Source organism: Herpailurus yagouaroundi, unplaced genomic scaffold (genome assembly GCF_014898765.1).
Source record: "Herpailurus yagouaroundi ecotype Mexico unplaced genomic scaffold, PumYag 166, whole genome shotgun sequence".
Taxonomy (NCBI): Eukaryota; Metazoa; Chordata; class Mammalia; order Carnivora; family Felidae; genus Herpailurus; species Herpailurus yagouaroundi.
Window position 1 is genome coordinate 1,968,919 of NW_024412407.1, and position 27,978 is coordinate 1,996,896.

At 42.4% G+C, this 27,978-nt stretch overlaps 1 protein-coding gene and 1 long non-coding RNA gene across 26 annotated transcripts; one reads left to right on the forward strand and one right to left on the reverse strand.

Moving 5' to 3' along the window:
• Nucleotides 1-467: 467 nt before the first annotated feature.
• Nucleotides 468-22,174, reverse strand: PCBP2 (poly(rC) binding protein 2). Of its 25 annotated transcripts, none has more exons than XM_040487962.1 (15): nt 22,044-22,173; nt 19,523-19,664; nt 18,941-18,964; nt 18,817-18,849; nt 18,327-18,443; nt 16,684-16,815; nt 15,301-15,429; nt 14,212-14,286; nt 12,273-12,365; nt 11,108-11,149; nt 9,777-9,849; nt 9,233-9,271; nt 8,234-8,286; nt 7,159-7,328; nt 486-879 (listed from the first exon to the last, which is right to left on the reverse strand). In XM_040487962.1, the coding sequence occupies exons 2-15, from the start codon at nt 19,589-19,591 to the stop codon at nt 843-845; spliced, it is 1,086 nt and encodes a 361-aa protein (XP_040343896.1). In that variant the 5' UTR covers nt 19,592-19,664; nt 22,044-22,173; the 3' UTR covers nt 486-842. The 25 variants fall into 25 exon arrangements, with proteins under 25 accessions (XP_040343900.1, XP_040343904.1, XP_040343896.1 ...); XM_040487961.1 differs by having other exon boundaries at nt 8,234-8,289; XM_040487960.1 differs by having other exon boundaries at nt 14,212-14,298.
• On the forward strand, nt 3,373-4,074 carry LOC121038489 (uncharacterized). Its single transcript, XR_005794380.1, has 2 exons — nt 3,373-3,492; nt 3,889-4,074. It is a non-coding gene; the product is annotated as an uncharacterized LOC121038489 (long non-coding RNA).
• Nucleotides 22,175-27,978: the final 5,804 nt, after the last annotated feature.

A 27,978-nucleotide genomic window follows, 5' to 3' on the forward strand; every position in this document is an offset into this window, starting at 1 on the left:
TGTAAATGAATAGTTATTCAAAACAGGAAAACTGGTCTTTTAGCTTGGCCGACAGGACAGACATGCCCAGCAACCTGAATCCCAGTCAGACACGCATCCAACTGCTTCCGAAGTATGCGTGTGCATCCTTCGCTCCCCACCCCACCGCCCATCCAGTGGAAGTGCTTGCCTACTCTCTGCAGACAAGTCCTAGGAAAATTTAACCCCCAAACTTTCGGACAAAGGGCACACAACCAGCTTGCAACAGCTATTAGGTCACTTTGCAATGAAGGCTCAAGGGAACGCTGGATCAAGGGCCACAAAAAAAAAAGATGGAGTGGTAAAACAGAAGAAAACATCTTAACTGGAATAAAGCCTTCTATTCAAAACCCAAGCAGGGTCCTTGTCCTTTGAGGCATAAGAGGTGCAAAGAGAACGGCAAGACAACAGGAATAAAACCCACATGAATCACTGTGGCATCCAGTTTCTATTCACAAAGAAAAAGCTCCAGTCCATCTTTTAATTTTTTTGAAAAATTCCTGACATTACAGAACTAAACTGAAATGTATTAATATTCCACTCTTACATTTCCATGACAAACAGAAAAAAAAATTCATGAGCCAAAAAAAGGGGGGAGGGGAGAAGCTTATAAAACTAAATATGGATCTCAGCATTAACAGCTGAACAGAGAAAGGAATTAAAACGCTTTAATTAAAAAATCACGAGTGGATGATAAAGTGTGTAGAAACTGAAAATTTACAAACTATTTAAAACCTGGAATCGCTGACTGTTCAGAAACTACACAGATGGATCATGGGTGGTGGTGAACAGCAGAAAGGGATTATGGATGAATCTGCATTGTTCTAGCTGCTCCCCATGCCACCCGTCTCCGAGGAAAGCCTGTAACACAAAAAATAAACAACTCAAATTAGTTTTCTGAATGCCCAGCTGCACCTCACCTCCAAGAACTGTTAGCCTAGTTGGTGAGATGTGAAGGAGTACATAGTGTTTCAGTATCAAGGGAGACGTTTAAAGATTTGTTGGATTGGTACTTGGTACCAGGATCCTGTAACCCCTGCAATCCAAGCTTCCTGAGCCAAATTACCTCAGAACAGAAGGAAACAGACTCTGTTACCAACTGTGGGTGTTCTTCTAATGATGCTCTTTGGAATATTTGTGGGAGATGTTAAATGCTTTCCAAAAATATGCCACACACTAAAACCTCCTCTTACAGGGTCACAATACACAGAAGCAACTTTTCTTTCTTTACTGAGCTTATTTTAGCTCCTCCCAAGCTACTGATAGAAAGCAGCTTAGGAAACACTGATCTGAAAGTAGCTTCATGAGGCTAACGTTGGAACATCAAAAAAGGCTTCAGTCCTGGGTTTTGTTTTTTTTGTTTTTTTTTTAGCACTGTGAAGGTTATTCCTATTAAGAAAATCCTAAACGCTAGGAGATGTTAAAAGAACAGCAAGTATAGTTTAAGTATGGGTCAAGAATTATACCCAACCCATAGTTTTCAGGACTTAAAGCAGAAGCCAACATGTTTCAACAACTCCCTAGTTCATTCTAGAAGCTCCGAAAACCTGTTGTTTCCTTAAGCTAAACTCTCCATCCAAACATACCCAGCTACGATGCCTTCTGTCTCAAAAATATCATTTGAGGTCCTGGAACCCAATTTTGGGCTCTGATGGAAAAGTAAGCATTTAGTCTGCTTCACTGATTACTGCACAGTCAGCAAGTCTTAGCTCCCACTTTGAACAGAACTATATGTGTAACAGTTTCAATTCCTAAATTTAGTTCATAAAAATCTTTAACTGTCATAACCTATTTGTGGTATCTAGTCAAAAGAAAATGAATGGTATTTTGTCATCTCCATCCCTTCCACAACAATGTAAAGCCAAAGGCTGGTCCGAAGGGAGGGCGGGGAGGGCGGGGGGGACGAGGACACCCAAGATCCAGGAAATAGGTCAACTACAAACTGTATTTAATTTTATATCTGAAATTGTATTTCTACCTCAGCATAAAGGGGAATAGTTCTTTAAGGGGGCTGATTCTTGCCAACATCAAAATAGGAGGACCTAGGGCAACATAAACTGTAAGCCCTGAACAAAAGAGTTTAGTGAGGAGTGAAGTTTTAGGAAAGGAGCTGCTGGAAACAGTTTAGATCTAGGACCCAAAGAAATCAAGTTCATGCAAGAAGGTGATGACACTCTAGCACCAAAAAGAACTCAAAGAACTATCCAGAATTTATACACACCCTAAGCATTGATTGAGGCAGAAGGTATAGAAGGCGCAAGAAGGGAAAAACCCAACCATAATCACACTAAGGACACTATGATAGAAGGACCACATGGGGGAGCCGAAAAGTTTTTAAAAATTGAACATCAAGTACCTTTGGTGGTGGCAGTCGACACCTTAAACCTCTGCTTCCTTCCCCACAATCCTCCTTTAGGGAATACTCATTAGGTAAAGAGGCCTTCTAATCAAGAACTAGATAAAATAAAAACCAGGTCTCTTGGGGGGGGTGGGGGATGGTACCAGCAAAATTAAGTCGTAACTACAGAAAGAGCTTATGAAGGGAAAGCTGGACCATATGATAAAGGAGCAGCCAGCAACTAACAAGAAAAACTACCTGGACAGGTTTGCTCTAGTCGTTCATGCAGACTTTGGGACAAGTTACTAATTCATAGGGCCAACCTAAGATTGAGGGACCACAATGGCATGAGATAACACATTGCAACACTTAACAAGCAATTAGTTTTTTTTTTTTAACACTGTAAACCAAATGTGATGTGTGTGTGTGTGCTGGGGGGGGGGGGCGGCGGATGACAGGAATTTCTACACTAGTTCTCTAATGCCTTGCGAAGAACCATATACATTCAGGTTGAATTGAAGACTATCAGAGGCCTTCTGCCATCACACCTACAGCATTTCTGGTCTTTTGTGGAGACAGAATTGTGGTCCTTGGGATAAGGAAAATAAGGCTTCAGGGAGATTAAAAGTACACTTGAGGGAAAGTAAAGTTGTTACTGCCAACTAGTCACTCATGTGATCTGTGAACTTAAATTCTCCAAGGCTTTTTTTTTTTTTTTAATCTGATAAGGGAATGGATTGGTGAGTTATAGCTGACCTTAAAGGTTCCAAGTTTAGAATTCTCAATTCATGACAGGGCTGGTGGGAGACAGAAGGGTGGGCAGGGAATAGAAGGAAGCGTAAAGGGACTTAATCAGGGTTGGTTTAGGAGGACTGGAGAATCCTGTCAAATTCTGGATGATGTTACAGTTGCTTGTTCAAGATCTACCCAGTGTCAGAGGAAGAGGGGTTAATTCTCATTCAGAGGAACGCAGACAAAAGCCAGCAAACTTTATTGGACTTTTCCCAACTTGCCTCCTCATTCTAGGTAAAGAAGTAACTTCTTTATATGTATGTTCTGTAAAAGATCCTCAAAGTAACCACTAACCAGAGGAAACAAGCCTGGGATGGACACCCTTGTTACCTGCTATTGGCAAGGTAAGGGATTTCAGAAGTCAGAGAAACTGTTCTCACTAAAGAATCTTAATGGCAATTATGGAAGACCTTCAGGATTTAATCTGCTGCAGGCCCATCTCCTTTTGTGGGGAATGACAAAGGACGACAACTAAATTAACCAGGGATACAAACAAGCCCGAGTCAGTTTTATACAATCCCTAAATTGAGTAGCCACAGGTCACAAGCTCCCCACCCCTTTACCCTTCACAGCACACAATCAACTAAAGTTCTTACTGTGGCAACTTTATTACAGCTAGAAACACAAATCTGGCCAAGAAGGCCTGCTGATAACCATTAAATAATTAAAAAAAAAAAAGTTAACGGAGAAGCTTTTATTCATTAACACAGAGCCTAACACATTGTTATATTGCAATGCAGAATAAAGCTACAAAAAAGTAACAGAATGAAAAAGAAGAGCAAGAACTGTGGCTCTAGATAAAGAATTCAACAAGTCAGACTCTGAAACAGGCACTCCGATGAAATGGCCTAAACCTAGCCCCAGGTTACCATTGCCCCCACCCCCACCCTGTTATTCCCAAAATAGTAAAAAGGAAACGGTCACAAGCTCACAATTGTTTGGTTCTCACCAATGTTAACAAAGAAAAACAAAATAAACCAAGGAATACTTGAGGGGGTGCCTCAAGATATTCAATCAGTAGGGGGAGAATCTCTGTTTCTCGCCTTTCAGTTTGTTAGTTACACATGGCACGGCAGAGGTGGTGGTGGTGGTAGCTGAAGCCCCGGTACCCTTAGCAGCAGACACAACATTTAGAGCCAGGAGAGGGATGGGTTTCATGCCAAGCAGACTGGAGACACAAGGGGCGGTCGGAAGAGGGTTGGGGAGGCTGGAGGGTGCGTCGGAGGTCCCCGCTGTGGCGAGCGAGGGGGTGGTGGTGGAGGAGGAAGAAGAAGAAGAAGGGGTGGAGGGTTGAGAGAGGTTGATGCTGAGGTGATCAGGGATCGTGACGGAGGCTGCCTGGGAGGAGGGTTTAGCGTTTTCTAAACTGTAACAGAGGAAAAAAAGGAACAAAAAAAAAAGGGTGGGTGGAAGGGAAGACCACAAAAGGGAAAAAGTACAGGACAAAAACTGCTTGTTACCAGTTAAGTGCCTCTGGTTGCACATTAGGAAGACCTAATACCAACTTGTGATAAGCTACCTTTCTTTAAGTCTGTGTCCCACCCTCTAAAAATGTATACTTTGCCAAATTCCATTCCACGATGCTATTTAAAACTGCTATGGTGAAAGAAAAGCTGACAGACTGAGAAAAGAAATCACACAGAGCACACTTCCGTGTATCTGACACATGAATCCAACTCAGGAGTCAAAGGATTTCAAAGTAGAAAATGAAACAATACTTGTATCAATCTCCAAAGAACAAATGTCTCTCACCCACCAATCACTTGTGAAGCTGTGGAATATTATACAGAATTAGAAATTTTTCCCCCTAGCACTGAAGTTTGCTTCCATCTCCACAGCAAACTAACCAATATATCACGATGGGAAAGGACAAGAAACCAAAGTAGGTCACTAATTTCAAAACTTTAAAGAATGTAGCATTTTCAAAGAAAAATGCTGAGAACAGAAGTATAGATAAGAACTAGGAAAGCTTCATTACTGGTAGGAGGAGGGGGTGACCAAAAAAGCCTTTTGTTTTTGACTGATCATACTTCTAATAGAGACCTTACAGAACTGGAACATACTCCTGCACTGCTGAAAACCTCATTTAAAAATATAAAAATACGCCTCTATTCTTAAAATAAACTCTAAATAATAGTAATGACCTGGCAGCTCCCAAATGCCTGCATGTTTCTAAAGCAGAACTGCAGTATTTGCTGAGAACTGTCTGGACAACCTGCCCCACAAGTTTAACTCTTTAAGGGCAGGGACCCTCCTCTTAAGATTCCATTTTGTTTACCGAAGTCCAGAGACCCTTACAATCCATAAAGCAGGGGATAAAGAAAGGACTCAGACTGACAGAATAAGAGCAGAAACACTCAGACTCCATTACTGAAAGCAGAGAAATCTTTCTTGCCTGGTAGTAAAACTAATTTGCTTTTTGTATTCAAACTGGGCCAAGATGGGGAAGTGAAGAGTAAGCTTTGTGCATGTACAGTCTTGGCTTCGGTGTTAAATGAAGCTTTAAAAAGTTGTAACACAAATTCAGTTTGGACAGTTTCATTAAATAGGATGACTCTAAATAACCAGCCATTCAATAAAATAAGGATGATCCTGAAAAGAGTGACTGAATCAGGAAACTCTGGTGAAGTTCTGGTTCCTTCCAATGTAGACACTGACCCAGGTACAGGAGTCAAACAAACCGCTTCCATTTAAGCACTATCTGACAATATTCAGAGCAAGCCTATCCAAGCAGAAGAAAGCCATCTCCAGCTTCCAAGAACATGATTCTCGCCACTTAACTCCTCCCCATACCCCAATTAGAAACAAGACAACAAACCTTTCCAAACAGCCTATGCAGAAAGTTTACCACCATTTCACACTAAAATGTTAAGAATTTGATGTGCTTGGTAGCAGAAGAAAGCAGATCTAGACACAAAAAAGTCTTTTTCTACATAAATACTAGTAAGTACCTCAAGACATTAAAAGGCTTCAGGCAAAAGTCAAAACCACTGGGGAATTGATAAATTCTTAACCAGGAGATAAAAGACAATGGAATAAATACAAAGTCAGTGACTATAAATGTAATATGGACTTGATTTGTATGAATTCCTTTCCCCTGAACTCTTAACACCTTTTATGCGCAACAAAGACTGAACAGTTTTAACAGAGGTAAGTGACAACTAGACAAAAATCTACAGAAAAAGGATGGCTAAGCCCCTTGGGCAATGGCTAACTGGCTTAGAATGTTAGTAAGCAATTAAAAACATGACTTAAGCACTTGTGCTGAGAAAGCAAGAAATATAAATGCCTTGTAGAATGCCCACTGGAATGGTCCTGCTACAACTATCTTGTGTGGTAACATCAGCTCGGTCTGGTAAAGAAAAATGAAACCTCAGAAGTCATTAAGGTATGAGATGGTGGGGGAAAAAAAAAAAAGAGAGAGAGAAAAGAAAGAAAGAAAACATACTAGACATTTCTGAAATATTCCCAAACCTAAGCCTCCCCTTTCCCACAAGCTGTGAACAATGGAACACATTTGCAATTTGAGAAAAATGGATGTTTTCAGAGTAAGTGGTAATGGTTGCTTCCCAGAAACTACCTTGCTGTCACACATTTTTCTTGTATCAATTAGGGCGTTTTGGAGACTAAACCCAATCAATGAAAGAAATATTGGTCTATGATACGTACAGCAAAAGACCTACATTTGGTTTTAAGTCACTATGGGTGCTCTAGTCAGAGCACTATTCTGCTAGTGAAGTCATACTCTTTCCACTCCTAAAAACAGCAAGTCAAATGCAAGCCTTCTGTCCCCCTCCCCCATACAATTTTATTACAATCTGGTTACTTTCTCTGCTACACTAAAAATGGATTAAAGTAGGGCTAGACTTAAACTTTATTGCCATCTCCACCCATCCCCACTCCCATCCCCAAACACTCCCACATTTAGTAATACATTGTAGCTTTCCCCCAAACACACATTACTTGTGTTGCCACCAACAAGACAAAAAAAGCAGGGAGGGAACCCTTACCTGACATTGATTAGATATTGAGCCAGGCTAATGCTGGCAGCAGATCCAGTGATGGTAACCTGCCTATCAGTAGATCCTTCCACTGGGTTCGCAATTTTGATCTGCGCCCCAGACATCTGACGGATCTCATTGATTTTGGCGCCTTGGCGCCCGATTATGCAGCCAATCAACTTAAGGAAAAAAAACAAGGCACACCAAATTAAGAATTGCATGGCTAGGTCCAAGAATTCCATCCTACCCCTCCAGCCTTTTATAGCTCCAGTCCACGATAATGGGAACAGAAACTACTATCTGCATTCTACACACTCTACTCACTCCTGATTTAAAAACTTGAGTTATAGACTGCATCTCAACTTGTGCCCTATTGTTTTGTCTGACCACTAACAGGTCAGAGCCAACTCTCAGCTGACTGACTCCCTAGTAGCATCAGCTTATTTCCTCAGGGTACTAACTAGACAAAATAAAACAGGCAACATCATAACAAACCAGTTTATCATGGCAAGGGACAATAAAGGTCTCTAGTTTTTGGCAACAAAGATGCCAAATTCATCCTGCTATGATTACCATTTTAATACACCGGTAAGAATTCTGGCTAATTTCGAATGCTTTTCCTTCAGAAAAAAGTAAAAACTTGGGTCTCCATTCATACTGTCTGATACTGTACACTAATAACATGATACTGAACACATTTAATGTAGATAGAGAGACTGAGAAACTGAGGTTATTATTTTATTATTCTCACAATTTAAACAGCCACATGTGGTTAGTGACTATTATGGGGAACAACACAGAACATTCAACTGCTGCTTTAAGTATAAGGCTTCAGATTATACAAGAAGCCAAGGCCAATGGGGTATTCCATCTGAAACAAAAAGGTTCTTTCTGCCTCATGAAACCTCAACACAATAGTGTTATCAATTTTCTCCATCAGTTTTTATTCAGATTCTACATACTTTAAAATTTTTAATTTGGGATCTTTTTAAAAAAACCCATTTTCTTCCCTAGGTCTTGTAAGTGGCATGACACTGCATCAACACTCTTTTTTATCCCATGAAACCCTATTAACTATACTTACATCGTTTGGAATGGTGAGTTCATGAGAAGTAGTCTGAGCAGATGCATCCAAACCTGCTAAAAGACAGAAGAGAGCAAGGAAGTTCAATGCAAAGCATACAAACCCCCCACTGATTTGCACATTAACCTAACAGAAGGAAACAAACTGGAAACCCAGCATTGGCTGTTGGGATTCATCACTAACTTGGAAGCCTCCAAAGAGGAAAGAGGGGGAAAGGGTACAGAAATAATGCTGGAAAGGTTCCTCTGTACACTCAGAAGAGCTGATTTCATGCCATTTCCTGCAAAGCCCAGCCTATTAGCATATAAGGGGATGGAAGCAAGGGGCAAGGGAATGTAGTATACTCAAAAAGGACCAAAATCTAACCAAGTCCTTCTGCACTGCTCCCCTTTTCTGCTTAGGATTTCCTGCTGCTGTTGTGTTCCAATTTTATCTCACCTGATGCTCACTAGCACCAGTGCCAATATCATGCCTGTTACTGGGTACCATGGACTTTTGGCACACATGCAGAGTTGCTTTAAATATACCTGTATCAGATTAACACCTCCCCCAATCCTAACCTACACTTGAAGGTCAGAGAGAATGAAATGGCAGCCAGGTGAGGAAAGTTTATTTCTCCAGATTTATTCCCTGTCTTTTGCTCAATTGCTCAGTAATTTGTTCTGGTTTTTATTTTGTTTTCCAAAGAAAAAGAAAAAAATCCCATTAGCAAACACTCATACCCATCAATAATACTGACATCTGGACCCAACCAGGTCAGCTGGCTAACTCTCAAAGCTAGTCTTGCTCTCAGCTGTGGCTGCTAAACTCAACATTTTTAGAAGGGGGTTGGCCAGATCCATCAAGGGACCCTCAGGGGCACCAGGCCCACCCCTTTGCTCTCTCAGCTCCTTTCTGCCATGTGCATGTTGCTGGTATGTCATGGGCAGTGAAACAAGACTCCCACCAGTTTATTAATATAACAGTAGAATACTACAGATTTTTTTTTTTAATCATTACCCCAATAGCCTTTCACCTCTGGAGAGCTGGATTCAATGCCTGTTAAGATACAAGTGAAAATGAGTTTGGTGGTCTCATCCTAACCCTATCGGACAAGTTATTCCTTATACAGAAAAAAAAAACCCCAAAAACAAAACAAAACAAAAACAACTACACAATTTGGCACAAATGGATTCTCTACCCAGATCTGTGAATAGCTGGTGGAGAGAAAGGGGGTGCCAATCAGATCAAAGGGGCAGCAGTGAGGATGGGTTAGAAGAAATATCAGCCTACCCTTTGCCTGACAAGCATCCCCAGACCTCACCCCAAACCTTCCAGGGCCTTTTTTTTTTATTTTATTTTTTATTAGAATAACTCACCCCAAATGAAAACCAAGTTAACAAACACATTACCTCTTTCAGTTTAGCGATAGAAGACAGGCAAGTTTAAACCAGCAGGATGCTGGGTAACGAAGTATGTTTTAAACAGATGTCAAACTGAGACCTTGGGGCTGGCCTCTGTCTTGCACTACACCTTACAGAAATAAACACTGAGGTATCCATACCACTGAATCCGGTGTTGCCATGCGTCATGGGAAAATGAGACTGTTGCATTGCCAACTGGTGCAGCTTGGTCAACTGCAGGGAGGAAACAGGAGAGGTTGGCATTAGAAGAGTAAGAGAGCCAGGGCTCACGCACATTCAAATTTGAAAATGCAGAGCTCCTGATCCCCAAAGTTGACTCTACTACTCAAACTACAACATAGGATGGGGCTTATACCACAATCCTGGGGATGGGGCAAAATATGAAGGTAAGGGTTAGAAATAGAAAGGGCACAGTAAAGAGAATGAATGCATTTTGGGTGTGTGAAAGAAAAGCAGCAGCACCTGCCCAACAACCATCCCCTTGTGGGCTACTTAATGAAGGTGTTTGCAGCCATTGCAACAGTTGCCCCAGGGACAAGCACAGACAGGCTAGGTAAACAAACTGTGCAGTGGTGCTAGGGAAACACACCATGCAGGGTTCTGTCATTATCAGGAGGGGGGAAGGAGATGAGGGGGCAGGGAGACTGCAAGGAGGAGAAAGATTAAAATGAAACCAAACTGGACTCGGCACCCCCTCACCAAAAGATTTCTACAGCTTTTCTTCTTCACCTATATATACACTACCCTGGCAGTTCTACAACAATCCCTCCTCAAGGCTACTTTCTCTCTTGGGCCAAACACTAACCAAGAACCAAACCCAAGTTCCCAAGTCTAATGCTCAGCACCTGAAAGGGTTAGTAATGATAGAGAAAAGTGCAGAAAGAAAATGCCCTTAAAGGAAATCTGAATACCAGCACTTTTAAGTAGGAGTTTTTAGTGGCAAGAAAGGTTTTATGGAGTTGAATTCCCAAATATTCAGCTTCTTATTCTTCCCTGTGTAAATAAGCCCCTTTTCCACCCCTCCAGATGCTTTTTAAATTGTCACCTCAAATTGAGGAGTACAGTATGCAAGGGCAAACCCAACCTCCCACTCCTCCCCCACAGAAAGGACTCCATGAAGAGATGCAGTCAGTCCACTGTCAATTTAGACTGTGCCCTGGAATAACAAATGATAATACACCACAGAACATTTCTTTTTTAGACACCGTAATCTGGAAAACAGGATAAAATAGAATCTAATAATTTGCTGGATTATAATTTCCAGTGATTATATTATCAGAAGGCAAACAAGGTGCTACTATGCCCTGATTACAGATTATTTAAGGGCCAAAAGATGGGGTTCACCTTGTGAGGAAAACAATACTCCATATGCTTAAGACCCAACTCACTTCTGCCTATGTGGAAGAAAGAGTGAGACAATTTTGGATGGGAAAGGGAACTTTTCAAAACAAGAAGTGAAAACAAAACTTACATCTGGCTGTGGAATGGCATACTGTCCTTGAATGGTATAGGCCTACAAAAGGAGGAAAACAGTTCCTATTAAAAAAAACCAATCAGGGACAGCCACCCAGAGGGAGAGGGGGAGACAGATTTCAACTAGCCAGGAAGCCAGAGTTGAACTAAAGATGGGGGAGAGGCCACAGATTGAGGCAGTAGATGGTATCTCACAAATACAGTCAGACCTGAGTTGGCTTTCTTTGAAACCTAAATATGATGACTTATTCCAGGAGGCCTATGAAGGGAGCCAAGTTCCCTGCAATCAAAGGCAAAATACACATTTGTTTCTTAATGAAAAGGTGGGAAGTGGATTAAGGAATGCCTCGATTGACCAAGCCCCCTTTCTCCCTCTGTACAAGACAGCCTAGGAGGAAAATGGTCTCTTCCCTCAACCACCCCAACCCTTACGCCAATCATGGTGACATGAATGTTTGTAACTGCATAAACCTATACAGCATGTTCTATAACACTTCCCTTTCCCTATCTAATTTTTTTCTACATCTGCCTAAAGACCTTAAGTGCACTAGAAGCTAGTTTAATCCCTAACACTAGGGAGCTGATCACAGGAACACAAATAAATAAAATAAATCACTGTGTTCTAAATCCTGCACCTTCTCCCACCTCCCACTCCATAAAAGGCACTTGCAGCTCCCACTACACCCTCCTCCCCCCACACCATAACCTCCGAAAAGGGAGCTGGGTCTTCAGGGCAATGGGGTGGGGGACAAGGAGGAACAGGAAGGGAGGGGAAGGAGTGGCTGGTTAACAGGATGTGAAGCTTTTCACATCACAGTGGCCAGTACCCCCAAAAGTGCACCCAGGTGGGGGATGGGAAGGTGAAAATGGGATAGGAAGAGTGGGAGATGGGGAAGAAGGGTTGAACAACAAAAAAAGGAAAAAAAAAAAGGAAAAAAAAAAGGAAAAAAAAGGAAAAAAAAAGAAAAAAAAGAGTTGGTGTTACCATCTGGTGGGCTACGCGGCCTGTGTGAAATGAGGTGGGGGGGGTCAGTCCAGGTCCCCGTGGACAGGTGGTGTCCACAGCACAAAAATCACCAGCGCCACTGGCCCCCCGCGTGTTGGCAGTCTCGGCTGAGGCGGAAGGATTGAGTGAGCCTTGGAGACTGAACATCCCCTCTCACCTCTAGAGGTGGTCCCTCCAGGTCAGGGTTGAGGCACATGGACGGGGTGGTGTGGGGAAAGCTCGCACTGTCGCTGCCTGTGCTGTACCTGTCCTGTGGATAAATAGAGGATTTCAGTCTCCAGGGCTGTCAATCCGGCACCTTGTCACCAGCATGAAATTCACACAAAAAAAGTTGTTTAATTTTTTCTTTTCCTTTAAAAAGGAGCTCACGACACAATTTGAAACGAGCTGCAATCAGTGAATTTAAAAAAAAAAAAGTTACCTTGTGGCAGATATCACACTGCACAATTGGGCTATTTTCAGTAAGAATGAAGGGGTGGGGCAACAGAGCTGATGCCAGCTACTGGTCACTGTGGGATTAAGTTGAACCCCTATAGAGCCCACTTTTGTCACAAAGGAACAAAAGATACAGGTCCATCTGTGGACGTTGCATAAATGGGTCCATTTAAAAAGGCCCGTGGGAATAATAAGGGCCACTCATGAAAGAAGCTGCAAGCCTTTAGAGGGTGGTCAACTGAATAAAGGGTGGGGGAGGGTGGGGGGAAGCAAAGAGGTAAGAAGGGGGAGGTGGAAAGAGGAAAGGAAAGGGAAATGAAGAATTATAGAGAGAATTGCTGCTATGCAGCATGGGACTCTTTACAATCCCAAATGGGAGTGGAAGAATCCAGAAGAGCAGGAACATGGAGTTCCTGGGGAGAAGGGAAAACTCCTAAGGCTAAGCCTCCTTGCTATACTATACTGACTCTGGGCTTTTGTTTATCCTGCCTGACTATCCAGACTATCGGAACCCTTTGACCAATCCAGTTTCTATAAAGCAAGGTACTAAACTGTCTCAAGGTAATACTGTGACATGATTAATTTCTTGTGAAAGCTCCCAGAAGCACATGACAAACTAAGTCCCCAAATTCTTGTTCAGTTTTATGCCAACTCAAAATAGAATGTGAATGGGATGGACTTCGTTTAGGCTTCCCCCAATTCAAACACAAGATGGAACTAATTAAGTGTGCTTGTAACAGGCCAGCCCCTCATTGGGAAAAGGCATTTTGAACAATGTACTTGCTTGCTTAGGCAGCCACCAAATTGAAGGTCACTATTTCAACCTGAACCCCAACATTTAAAAAACTGACCTACCTACTCCTCAAATACTAACAACAAAGCATAAAACTACCATGGGTCTAACCCGTGCTCTTGTCATAAAAATCTAACTTCAGAATAAACCATATGCCAAAGATGAAGAGTTTAGGTGGGTGAAGTAGAAAGAGGCCAAGGGGGTGCTTTGGTGTTCTTACTCTAACACCAAAGGTCATAGCACCACAGCCCAACATGCTCTCCCCCTTCTATTCTTGCACACTGAACCCTTACCCCGGGCTGGTTTCAGTTATGCCATGTGGGTTCAAACCAGCTTATGAGGTTAAGAGTCTGGGGGGAACAACACACTGGAGTTTGGGAGTGAAGGGGTAGGAGTAGGGGAGGTGAGGTGGGGGGGGAGGGGAAGTTTGTAGGACACTCAAGTTTAGGAACCCCCCAATTTTGAGACCACCATCCAGAATCTCCTTCAGAGGTCCAATTCTTTGCTACTTTTATTCAGACCTCTAACGAACACCCCACACGTTAAAAAGCATGGATGGGGTGGGGGGGAAGGGAGAGAAGTAGTGACACCAAGGCAATTTAACCCTTTCTTCTAACCCAACCCACCTTAAATTACCAAGTAAATTACCTCTTCCGAGTGCCTACAAAACTCCCATTGCCTGCTAAAAATTAAGAGCTTGGCATTCAGAGCTTTCTCCAGTACAAAAAATAAAACTAAAAGCAGGTCAAACTATGGCCAGAGTATAGGTTTCAGCAAGCATGCAGAGTGGCCTGGTGTGCTGCTGGCAAAGTTTACATTTCAAATATAATCCTTGTTCATTGTAGCCCACCAATAAGAATTTTCTTACCTGACCACCTGCAAAGATGACTGGAGAACTGGACGGCTTGGGCCGGTACGGGATGGTCACGCCCTTCGGGGGGGACTGGGAGAGAGTCAGAGGGGAAAAAAACAAAAAGAGATAAGGTTTCAAAGCTGCTTCAGCTGTGTGGCTTAAGCTCACACAGGTCAGTTATATTAAAAACTGTATTAATTTCCATCCCCTCACCTACCAACGTTGTCTCTGGCTAGATCTAATCTCAAATCATCTGCAGTTATTTGCCTTTAAAGCAGTAAGATGGGTCCATGGACTACACAGCTCACACTAATTCTCATCAAGGCAGATTCCCCTGTAATAATTTACGCATTATTTCCATGTTTTCAAATAAAACTAATGAACATGACAAACCTCTATGTGTATATATGAAGTTGGTAATTTAGGATCTTACATTTTGGCCTAAACAGGAAATGAAATAAAGTACACAAATATTATGCCTGGAGAAATATACACGGTAAGTAGTTCAAAGGCTCAATCAACATTTTCCTAAATTCTACTTGAAAATTCTTTTCTCACGAATATAGGAACATCTCAATGGCAGTTCTAAATGTTTTATTTTCCCTTAATTTTGCTATTCTTGTTTTAACTGGATAGCATATACTACCAGGACCCTCACAAGTTATTCATAAACACCATCACAGGTAAGTTTTTTTTCATATAGAAATATTTTGAATATAATCCTGTCTTAAAACATGGAAATTAATTTGAAGAATACGTCAAAGTTGCACATAGCCAAAATACTGTAATCCAAAAGGCAACTTAACTCAGTTTCTCTGGAACCCAGTTACATATTTTGTCCACTCAGACCAAGTAGTGAATCTTCCCCTACCAACCCTGCTAGAATTGCTGTAAACCAAAAGATCACGGCTGCTTAACAGTTTCTATTTTTGCTCAGACTGTAAGAAAAGGGGGGGGGGGGGGATATGAACTCACGCAACCTCTTCCCCACCCCCACTGGAGGCTTCTAACAGCTTCACCTAATTCTAGTCTTACTAAATATAGATCAGTCTGTCTCCCTAGAATCACCCTCCCCCCATTCTCAGCATGAGCCTGAGGGCTTACCTCCAACATGACCACGCAGATCTGTTTCACACACTCAATGATGGATTGCGGAATGCCAGCAATAGTGATGGCCCGCTCAGTTGAGTTGGGGAGCATATCCCCTGCCACCTGGACCTGAGCCCCTGTACTCTTTGGGGTAGAAAGAAAATTTTTAAAAATCAGAGAAAAACGATTCATGCTCTTCCAATTCCCCAAGCAGTAATTCTGCAGCAGCGATACTTATCCCATTTCCTATTTTACCCTTTTTATCCTCCCTTCCCACTCTTCCCTTATTCCAGATAGGACTGTTTAATCACAGTTATAAATAAATTAGCCTCTGGAAGTCAGTAACAGCCTAAATTTAAGCTGCTCTCAAGAAAAAGGTCCTACTAGATAGTTTTCTTTCAGCTAATGACAGCTTCGTAAGCCATCAAAGTCCCCACAAATATCACCCACTTTTCATTCTTTTATTAAACAAATATTTATATAACGCCCCTTCTATGCACCAGGCACCATTCCAGGTTGCTTGGAATACATCAAACAAAACCAAAATCCCTGCTCTTCTGGCATGCACAATATGATCCCAAAAACTCCTTTAGAAGCCATTCAAATTTCATTCCAATATCCAATTTAGTAACTCCCAGATACTATTAAAAGCTTCCGTAATTCAATGTAAATTCCAGCCTAAAAGGGAGCAGGATTACAACTACATCCTACTATACTTTCCTGTTTTCCCCTTGCTATTTAGGTGTTTGGCCAAGGAAAATATTTGCTGTCATTCCATATCAAACTCTAATCTCTTCAGACACACAAAAAACGCATATAGTCTCATGGAAAAGTTGCCAAATGAAAAATGGAAACATCATATGCAACAGAAATTCTGGTTAACCTTCTGTCTTACTGTTAAGATATATGAATTGTAAAAACAAAACCAAAAAACAAAAACAAAAACCATCCTACACATTATTTATATACACGTGTCAACTGTGTAATACTTTTCTTCCCAATACACAATTAAATCATAATCGTCTAGGACTACTACTTTGATAACAACCTTCATTGCAAACGTTAACTTTTCCAAGCCATACTAAGAGCTATTAACAGAGAAAGCCGGGGCGCCTGGGTGGCACAGTCGGTTAAGCGTCCGACTTCAGCCAGGTCACGATCTTGCGGTCCGGGAGTTCGAGCCCCGCATCGGGCTCTGGGCTGATGGCTCAGAGCCTGGAGCCTGTTTCCGATTCTGTGTCTCCCTCTCTCTCTGCCCCTCCCCCGTTCATGCTCTGTCTCTCTTTGTCCCAAAAATAAATAAACGTTGGAAAAAAAAAATTAAAAAAAAAAAAAAAAAAAACAGAGAAAGCCACATTTAGAATAATTAACATTTTCAAGACGACAAAAGTCACCAACCTCTCGTATTTCCTTGATCTTGCAACCACCTTTCCCAATGAGAGAGCCACACTGACTAGCAGGGACCACCAGCCTCAGGGTTACTGGGGGTCTACTGGCAGCTGTGCTATTGGTCATAGAGCTGCTGATGTCCTTCAAAAAGAAATGAGAACACAAGAATCTAAGTTTAAGCAGATCCCTGGGACCCAAAACTGCTATAAAAGAACCGTTTAACCTTTTAAGGGACGTTTCAGTCATGATCTACCATCAACGAAAGTTCAAATATTACCCCCTCCACCCCCAAAACAACTATTTCCTTAAAGATAAAAACACCTATAAACTTCCTCTGATTATCCCTAAATACAGTTTCTTTCATGGAGGAAGAAAAGTGACTGTTTGTTTTGGAAATCAGAATTGACTGTAAAGGGAAACAATATCAAAGTCAAAATTAAAACATTCAGATGAAACAATGCAACCCCAAATTCAAATAACCAATTCTGTTCTCTTAGGAAAATTAGAAAGATTAAGCAAGTGTTTCTATTTGTTTTAATTTCTTGGTAAAATCACCATTATACAAACAATGAAACTGAGGCCAAGTACTCGTCCCAATCACATCTAAAAAGCTGTAGATTTGAAATTAAAAGACTGTATTGGCTCCAAAAGCCCACTGTCTTTCCCATAATATGCTACTTCCAAAAAGTCATGGTTTTAACCTAGTTAAATTTAGCCCTCTGAAGATTAAGTGGTTTAAACATCACTTCTCAGCCTAATCTCTATGTAGTAGCTAGACCTGAAAAGTGCTTAAACATAAGCCCCTGAAGTCAAGGACATGTTAAAATACGAATAAATTTTCTGAATGTTTTTTAAGCTTCAAGCTCTGGATTAGCAGGGCCTTGCAGGTCAAAAGATAACATTTCTGATCTTGGCCAGGATAAAATTTCAGGCACCATTAAGTATCCAACCACCAACCAAGCAGCAGCCAATAGCTCTCCTCTGCCTGTGGTGTCAAATGCATGATTAGCAGCATTACTGAAGAGGGGGAGGAGGCTGAAGACCTAGGGCAATGGTTGTAGAGTATCTGAAGGTTGAGGGATCTTGGTGAACAAAAGAAACAAAAACAAAACTTCCTTCTGCCAAAAAACTTCTGGCATTGATAATTTTCTTCTGAAAACCTATAAAACATATTCTCTTCCTCCAAGTACAGCTCTGACACAAAGTTATCAGACTGAATTTCTTAAAAATCCCAACTGCACCCAAGGTTGAAAGATATGTTATTTATGGCATGTATTAGTGTTCATCAGGGCACCTAACAAAAGCACATTTAAGTTCATTCAACTATAAATTAGAGGACGTGAAGTTTACCAATGCAATACCATCATACCTTCAAAACTACTGGTCAAAAAATAAAAATAAAAAATGGGTTTTCACACTTTTTTTTTTTTTTTTTACATTGAGTCCTCAGAAATAGTCAAGCTAGTCCTTTTAATGATTCAAGTGACTTACGGTTAAATTTTGGGAACACTGAAGAGGAGGTTTGTAAAGGACCCATTTACAGATTTATGATCCAGTCTGGCCTTCAATTTAGAAAGCTCTTAGAAAAATCACTAAGCTATCTAGAAGCACTTTAAAATGAAGATTCAGGGGGGGAATGAGTGAAAACGAACCTCTTCCAGTTTGTCAATGATCATAGCAAAGGCTTTGAAGATGGCATTAGTGGGTCCAGCCAAAGTGATAATTCTCTCAGGACAATTCCCTTCTGAGATGTTGATACGTGCACCACTCTGGATTAAAAACACAAAGCCAAGAGGTTAACAGACAAAAAGGTCTGAGCATATACAGATTACACAGCCCCTCCCAAATAAGATGACCAAGGAAGCTACCTATACGCATGATCTTAACACAAGCCAATTTCGGATTTCAAACATTGCTCATGTTTGCCCTCAACACTACAGAAGCTGCCTTAAAGCTTGAATGAATTGAGGCTTTCTGGAACTACATTTCCCAGCATATTATGTGATTACAAATAACCAGGCCAGAAAAACACCAGATAGGAGTATTGATTCCTTCTAATTGCTCATTAAATAAAAATTTTGCCTTTAAGGGCTTTTAACAACCCTTAAACTAGCCCCCCCATCCCAGCCCCCTATAACTCACCTCCTCACGCATCTTCTTAACTGATTCTCCTTTCTGTAAAAGGAAAAGTCAAGAATGAGCTCCAACTGCTGTTTCAACCAAGACTAACTAAATAGTAATTAGAGTTGAAGTGAAACAGTCTTACCTTTCCGATGATACTGCCAACTTCCTGCAATGGAGAAAACTAGCGTCAAATAAGAGGAAACTCAAGTGTTCATATTAAAAAGGAATTTTTAACTGTCCAAAACAATGGAAAAACTCAGATTTATTAGGAAGAGGAGTAGGGAGGTTTACTCTCTTCTTTGCTCAAAACATAACTGAAGGTACCAAAGAATACTGAAGGAATAATGATTCAGAAATAATCAAATACTATTCTGTGTTTAACATAACTTATTTTTTGAAGTACCAAATCTGTACAGTTTCCCAAAATTGTCTTGGCAGAGGTTATCTATTTATCACAAGCTACACCAACCTCGATGAGGAAAATCTTATTATCCAGGTATGAGAGTCTTTGGCTCCATCCTCTAGTTAAGCCTTTCCTGCTCAGTGGAGCTTCCTACTAAAGTCTGTCCATTTTCCCACTACACTCTCATCTACTCTGATAGAGAAGACTGCTAAAGCCAGATGCCCCACAGTGCTAATCTGATGAGCTCCAAGATGCATGCCCTCTCTTCCTGGCCTCTCCCCGAGCAGTTACTATGACCCAATTTCCCAAGCTGGTGCATACCTTTCCATGCATAAGTAGCCGGATGGTGAGAGTGACATTTAATCCACCTTCAATCACACCGGTGTCCATGTCGAGCAGTGTTCTGGGGAGCTGGACTTTGAGTGGTCAAGTCTTTGGTCACTGGTGGGGGTGAAGCCAAAAACTGAAATGCAAACATGACCAATATCAGAGGGGGAAAACAATAGGAGAAATAGTTCCCAGAGTCACTTTCACTGTTACAAATGTTTTTTGACTCTTTTCCTTATATGACAGCCTATCCATTGGGAAGCTTGTATACACCCAGCACAACTGCACTAATGACAACCATTTACAGCTCAGGTTCTGATAGAGTATGCAAAGAGACTCTCCAGTCTGCTGTCCTTAATGGTAAGGTTTCCGCTGACTCTGAGGAGGAGGAAGATTCCTTCAATCCGCAATGGTTGCAAAGGAACTGCTGAACGTGCACCAGTTGTCCTTCAACAGAATAAGATTCGACAGGATACAGAAACACCTGGAAATCATGAGGGCAGACCTCAAACTAATCAACTACAGACAGACAGATGACCTTTTGCTTCCCTGTTAAGTAGCACGCTCAGGTTGAGAGCAAGAAAGGACACATTAAGTTTTCTTACTTGCATCAATTTCTAAATAAAAAAAAAAATTTAGAGGTAGCTCACATTACAATTTCAAATGTTGATAGATGACACCAAATAATTTTAATAAGATTTAAATCAACAACCTCACTGAAAATAGCACTATCTGAAAAGCCTTCTATGAAGGCTGGGATTCCATATTCCCCTTTGGGAAAAGGCTCAATACATTAAGTACATCCTGAGTCCTTTCTCCCATCCCCTCTCCTGACCCAACTTGATAATCACTCATATTTGAAAATCTGCCTTGCTTCTGCGTATTAATCTTTGTTACCACTCCACCTTTATTCAAATCTATTAAATCTTAAATTTTCTTCCAAAGAAAACAATGAAAATAAAACTACTGCTAAATATTTATTGTATAGTTGTCTTAAGCAACAGCAGGAATAAACCTTTCCTACAGAGAAAGCTCTTTCCCCACCCATCGTCTGAAACAATATTCCTAACATTTCTGTCTTGGAATAACTAACCAAACGTAGAAAGGGAATTTGTTTGTGAATATACCTTTTCCTATGATACTTCCTTAGGACCTAATAGCATTAGCTTTAAAAAGGTTCTCCAAAGTTGATAAATTTCACCAGTGACATTTTTAGTAACCATCCTTTCAAAAGTCAACATCAATGATCTCTCCTTCAGCTAAGTTTCCCCCTTCACAAACCAGCCACTGTTTTAACTTTGTTCCAACACAAAGCCCATCCCCTAAACACTTAAAATGTTTAAGTTGCTGCCAGATCATTCTGTATATGGCGAACTGCCTTGTGGTTACCCCCAAAATATGATTATTAAAAAGACAGACTTTGCATCCCCAAGGCACCTCATTGCCCCATTGTCAAAATAGAATTGTTGGCAAAATCCCAGAATTCAACACTTTTCACTCAGGGAAAAACAACAGTGCTGGGGGGGGGGGGGGGGGCGAGGGAGACCGTTACGTCTTTAAGAATGACTTTTTAATAAGCTATGGCTAAAAAAAAAAAAAACTGGCAGTTTAACTCTTTATCCCCACTCAAATGTAACTGGAATCACTTTCAAATACCACAGTAACACAAGTTCAAAAGAACAGGAACACTGAAAAACCTATTAGAAAGCCATTTCTTGATTAAGGCACAGACGTGCATTTCTAACTCCAAACATCCAAGAATCCCTGTCATTTCTCTCCCGCCTAGGTTAATATAAATGTACCCAATCCCAGAAATCCAGCTGTTAATCCTGCAGTCCATTACCCCTTCTCCTATAAATAGCTCGGCCTGGGTCTATACCGGCAGGCATTTTGTAATTTCAAAATTCGTTACCCCGAGAAAACGTCCTGAATAACTCGGTAACTGGGAGCCCGTTTACCCTTTCTTTAACTCCGCAGCCCCCCTCCCCTCGGTCATCCAAGCATTTTCCAATTAAAAAATGCCCCCCCCATCCCTCCACTAGAAAAGAGAGAAGGGAAAAAAAATAAACGGTTCGGTCGGGGGGGGGGCGCTGCGATCCAGGGGGAGGGGCCGGGCTAGTAGCGCCTCCTCGTGTGGCTGCGCCAGCGCCTGACCCCCGCGGGGAGCCGCGCTCACCCGCCCGGCCAGCAAGCCGGCCATCGCCTCCCCCAACCCCCTTCAACCAACAAATCCACCGCCGCCCCCCCCTACCGCGCGCGCGCCCTCCTTGACTCCTGCGCAGCCGCCACCGGGAAAAGGCGGGGGGGAGGGGGGTAGGCCTTGCGCGAGGCCTACTAGGCCGCGTCTGAGCCAGGGCCTCGCGTGAATGGCCGGCCAGGCAGACTGAGGGGGTAGGCGCTCACGCGGTACTACGCGAGGCCGGGGCTCGTGACGAGGACCGGAGCCCGCAGAGAAAGATGGCAAGAGTGGAAAGAAAGCTATAGCCGGGGGCGGAGGGAGAATTTTGAAGCTTACCTGCAGGCGCGAGGCGACTGAGGGGAAAAGGGGAGCGGGCGGGAAGGGGAAGGGCGGGAGGCCGGGGGCGGAACAATAGGGGCGGGCGGGAAGGCGAGGGGGGCCCCGCGGGCGGGCGGAGGAGGAAGGGGGGGGGTGGAGGAGGAGGAGGAGGAAGGGGGAAAGAGACCCCGGGGCGGGTGGAGGGCGGCGGAGGGCGGGCGGGCGGGCGGAGGGCGGGCGGGCGGGAGAGGGCGCAGGCTGCGGCTGCTCCGGCTGCTGCCTCTGCTGGTCTGGGAGGGGGACGGGGCGGAGCGGCCCGCTTTCAACCCCACGCACCCTCCGACCCCGGAAGCGCTAACCGCCCCGGGGGCCGGCGAGGCGACTGCGTCGTCCAAACCTTCCCCACGCAATGCGGACGGCCTCCCTACGGCCTAGAGCGGCTCCGTGGACAGCGTCGGCACCAACGAGACAATACGTTGTAGCCGATGGCTAAGTCTATGATAGAGCGGCAGCGTAAGAACAGGGAGGAAGTTAGTGGCCCCTAGCGGAAAGATTGGAAATCCCAGGCGTGCGTACGGAGAGAGTTGGCAGTCGCCATGGATAAAGGGAGACAAGAGGGAAAAGGGATGGGTGAAGAGAATGAGAAGAGACCGGAAAAACCCAGTAGTCTATAGTGATGCTTAAATAAAAGAAAGATTAAAAAAAACTAATTTGCCACATTGAAGGCAACTTTTACACTAGTTCCTTACTCTGAAAATTAGTAACTAAAAGCAAAGAATTAAGCATTTACTCTCTTAGGAAGAATGTAATTCATCCGTTAAGGGAAAACTCTTTTAAGAGTTCCATTTAATAAATGTAGAAAGAATGAGAGTTAGAAAATCACCATTCATTCTGCAACCCAAAATGAAATAATTCATTCAGGCCAGTCTCATCAAACATCAAAACTTTAAGTGAAAAGCTGTTAGGGGAGCAGGATATTATGGGGCCAAATATCACCACACGCATAATTGACAAATCGCACGGGGGGGGGGGGGGGCGGGGAAGTAATCTAAAACGGAGGTATCTGATAATCAGCATCTTATTCAAATGATCAAACTTTGTATCACTAATCGCAGGATACCCGTTGACATTATGTGGTCCTTGATGAGATACAATAAATACATAGCATTATCTATTAAATATTCTTGTCAAAAGCGCTTAATCTAATCAACCTTTACCACTAATTTGCAACATACAGAAAATGTATGAGGAATAAAGGAGTAAGTTATATACCTCACACTGCAAAAAGATAATCAGCAAATTCAGAATGTTGGACAGTTTGCAAGACAACTACCTCAGGTTCTTTAATAAGGCAATGTAATAGAAAAGAAGGAGGAAGAGGTGAAAGAAAAGAAATTTAAAAGGAAATAACTAATGTAAGGTATGGATCAGATCTTGTTTGTTTGCTTGTTTTTAAATAGCTACATAAGACATTTTGGGGACAACTGAGGAAATTCAAACAAACTGAATATTAGCTAATATTAGTAAGTATTTTTAATCTTCTTGAGTGTGATCATGGAATTGTGGTTATGTAGGAGAAATGCTGTTTAGAAGGTGCATGATGAAGTATTTATTGAGCATGGGTCATGATGTATGCAACAGACTTTCAAATTGAAGCAAATATGGGAAAATGTTACCAATTGTTTAGTATGAGTGGTAGGTTTATGGATAATCACTGTACTGTTTGTAAACTTTTAAGAGATAATTTTTATAATAAAAATTGGAAACAATATGACGTGGAATGGAACAAGATTGGCAAAATGTTGATAATTACTGAGGCTAGGTGATGGGAATATAGGAGTTCATTAAACTGCTTTCTCTGTGTATGTCTGTAAATTTCCATGTTAAAACTTTCTATGAAAAACAAAACAAAACAGAGAAGAGCTCTGGCAGGGAATAAGACAAAATAAGAGAAGGAAATAAGAGAGAGCAAACCTCGTTCAAGTCCTTTAGATGTCAGTTCTGGCCTTAATATTAGTAAGTTTATTGTATTGGGCAACCCCAATTCAATGGAGTCATCTGAAGAAGAACAGCCTTCCAAAGTGGAAAATACAGCTTGGGTATTCCAGTGCCTTGGGGGCGGGGGACATTAGAAACAATGTGAGATAGAAATAAAAAGAAGTGGGGAGCCTGGGTGGCACAACTGGTTAAGCGTCAGGTCATGATCTCACAGTTTGTGAGTTCGAGCTCCATGTTGGGCTCACTGCTGTAGGCACAGAGTCAGCTTCAGATCCTCTATTCCCCTCTGTCTCTGTCCCTCCCCTGCTCTCGCTCAGGCTCTCTCTCTCAAAAATAAATAAAACATTTAAAGAAAGGAAATAAAAAGAAGTCTGTACTTGCAAAGGCAAGGGGCAGACCAAATACTGAGAGGAAAGGAAAACAAGAAAATGTTAGGACATAACATTTCAAAAAAAAATTTTTTTTAAGTTTTATTCATTTAAGTAATCTCTACATCCAGTGTGGGGCTTAAACTCACAATCCCAAGATCAAGAGTCACATGCTATTCCAACTGAGCCAGCCAGGTTCCCAGGACAGTAACATTTCAAATCAAACTAAGGAACAGGCTTACTGAGAGGCCCAGGCAGAAGGTCAGATTAACCTCAAGATTTTGCATTAGGGTCATTTATATTCCAGGGACCCTGTGAGCTGGGGTGAAAGTGAGTGGCTATTCAAGCAGTCATCTCTGATGTGGAAGGCAAAACAAAGATCAAATACAAGTTGATAAAATAACATCATCCTTAGTATGGCTTCTCCTAGGACTGGGCAACAGTTGCAGTCAGCTTTGAAAGAGAAAGATGAGATGCATTTAATGGCAATACCTAATAATTTTACAAATCAATAATTTTCTCTCAGAAAGGGAAAGAAGAGAGTGAGTTTGCCTTGAGCTACAAAACGACCTGATATAGGCAGATGATTCCAAAAAGACAGCAAACTAAAGACTCATCCCATGACTGGCAATCCCCCAAAGCTAAAGTGACAATTTTTTTACTATTTTTTTTTTTAATGTTTATTTTTTGAGACAGAGAGACAGAGACAGAGCGTGAGCAGGGGAGGGGCAGAGATAGAAGGAGACACAGAATCCGAAACAGGCTCCAGGCTCTTAGTTGTCAGCACAGAGCCCAACAAGGGGCACGAACTCATGAACCGTGAGATCATGACCTGAGCTGGAGTCAGACACTTAACCGAATGAGCCGCCCAGGCGCCCCTAAAGTGTCAATGTGTATTTTATTTTTTTAAAGAGATTTTTAAAATGATTTTTTAAAAATATTTATCTTTGAGAGAAAGAGCATGAGTGGGGAAGGGGCAGAGAGCAAAGGAGACAGAGGATTCGAAGTGGGCTCTGCATTGAGAGCAGAGAGCCTTATGCGGAGCTCAAACCCATGAACCATGAGATCATGACCTGAGCCAAAGTAGAATGCTTAACCAACTGAGCCACCCAGGTGGCCCTCAATTTGTATTTTAGATCTCATGGGTTTCCTATCCTTTCCCATTGTCAATTGTGTGGAAACCTTGCTATACTTTGTTTATAGTAGGAAGGGAATGGCAGAATCCCAGATTCCCCTGGTGGACACAAGGTGGTGAAGTCATAAGATAAACACATTTGAGAACCACCATCTTTAGTGCTTTATATCATTGCACAAAACATGGCGCAAACCCAATGCTCTCAGGGGACAGGCAAGTTATGTAATTGGGAGAAAGAAGGCAACAGGAAGTTGCAATGAGAAGACTGGAGTGCACAGGATCCACCTACAAGGAATGACCACTACTCGAGGCCAGATTTTCTGCCTTCAGGAATGAGGACCCCCTGTTGCTAGACTTTCTAGCTTGAAATCTAAATCTTTATTGAAAATGTCTGGGGACACCTGGGTGGTTCAGTCTGTAGAATATGCAACTCTTGATCTCAGAGTTGTGAGATCAAGCCCTACGTTGGGCATGGAGCCTACTTGGGGGGTGGGGGAGAGTCTGATATTTAGCACAGAATGGGCTCTCCACAAAAAGAAAAAGAAAAAGAGACAGACAGACAGACAGACGTATGGACAGACTCATAGCCAGATATAGCCATGGGCATCTGACTTTTCAACCTCAGTTGTTTTTGCTTTTTGTTTTGTTTTGTTTTAGTTTATTTTGAGAGAGAGAGAGAGTGCAGGAGGAGCAGAGAGAAAGGGAGAGAAAGAGAATCCCAAGCAGGCTCAGCACAGTCAGTGTGAGCCCGACGTGGGACTCAAACTCTACGAACCTTGAGATCATGAGCTGAGCTGAAATCAAGAGTCGGACACTCAACTGACTGAGCCACCCAGGCATCTCTCAACCTCGGTTTAAGATAAATGTACCAAAATGTTCACTGTAGCAGTTAAGTGTATAGCAAGACTGGAAGCAATATAAAATCCCAACAATAAAAGATTGGATAAATTGGTGTTAAAAACAAGGCTGTATTCACTAGCACACTTCCACACATGCATGCACATATACACAGATGGAATCAACTCCGAGACAGACGGTTAAATGAGAAAAAGTTAGGTCCAAAAGAGGGCATAGAGTATGCTCCCATATAAAGTGGGGAGGAGGAAAATAGGAATGATGTAATAAAAGGGGGGCACGTGACTGTACACAGAATAGCTCTGGAAGTTTACAGAAGTATCTGGTAGTTGTGATTGGCTCTTTCTCTGAGAAGAAAGGAGAATCTTTTCACTCAATTTCCTATTAAAAATGTTACAATCTGGGGGCACCTGGGTGGGTCAGTTGGTTAAGTATCCAACTTCAGCTCAGGTCACTGTTTGTGGGTTTGTGAGTTTAAGCCCTGTATTCAGCTCTGTGCTCTCTGTGCTCTCAGCGTGGAGCCTGCTTTAGACACTCTGTGCCCCTCTCTCTCTTTGCCCTCCCTGCTCACACATTCTCTCTCAAAAACAAATAAACATTTTTTCAAAAATGTTACAATCTGGGGGCCGTGGCTGGCTCAGTTGGTGGGGCATGCAACTTTTGATCTCTGGGTCATGAGTTCCGGTCCCAGGCTGGGCATAGAACTTACTTTAAAAAAATAAATCAATTTTAAAAGATAAAACAAAAAAGTTACAATCTTTTTCTCAAGTACATGTATTGCTTTCAGCTTTTAAAAAGTTAGTAATGAGGCACCTGGGTGGCTCAGTCTGTTGAGCGTCCGACTTCAGCTCAGGTCACGATCTCGCGGTCCCGGAGTTCGAGCCCCGCATCAGGCTCTGGGCTGATGGCTCAGAGCCTGGAGCCTGCTTCCGATTCTGTGTCTCCCTCTCTCTCTGCCCCTCCCCCATTCATGCTCTATCGCTCTCTGTCTCAAAAATAAATAAATGTTAAAAAAAAAATTTTTTTTTTAAATAAAGTTAGTGAATTTGGGGGGCACCTCAGTGGCTCAGTCAGTTAAGCATCCAACTCCTGATTTCGGCTTAGGTCGTAATATCACAGTGCATTCGGATTGAGCCCCACATGAGGCTCTGAGCTGAGAGCCTGCTTGGGATTCTGTCTCTCTCTCCCTCTCTCTCTGCCCCTCCCATACTCTCTCTCTCTCTCAAAACAAACTTTTTAAAAAAGTTTTTTAAAAAGTTGATAAATTTTTGAGAAATAACAAAACAATAGTAAGGCACTGTGCGTATGGCTTAGAAATGCCAGGATGGGGAGATGTGCTCTCTATGGTTAAGAGTGGGGAGAAAGGGGGGCGCCTGGGTGGCTCAGTCGGTTGAGCGTCCGACTTCAGCTCGGGTCACGATCTCGCGGTCCGTGAGTTCGAGCCCCGCGTCGGGCTCTGGGCTGATGGCTCAGAGCCTGGAGCCTGCTTCCGATTCTGTGTCTCCCTCTCTCTCTGCCCCTCCCCTGTTCATGCTCTATCTCTGTCTCAAAAATAAATAAATGTTAAAAAAAAAAAAAAAGAGTGGGGAGAAAGGGG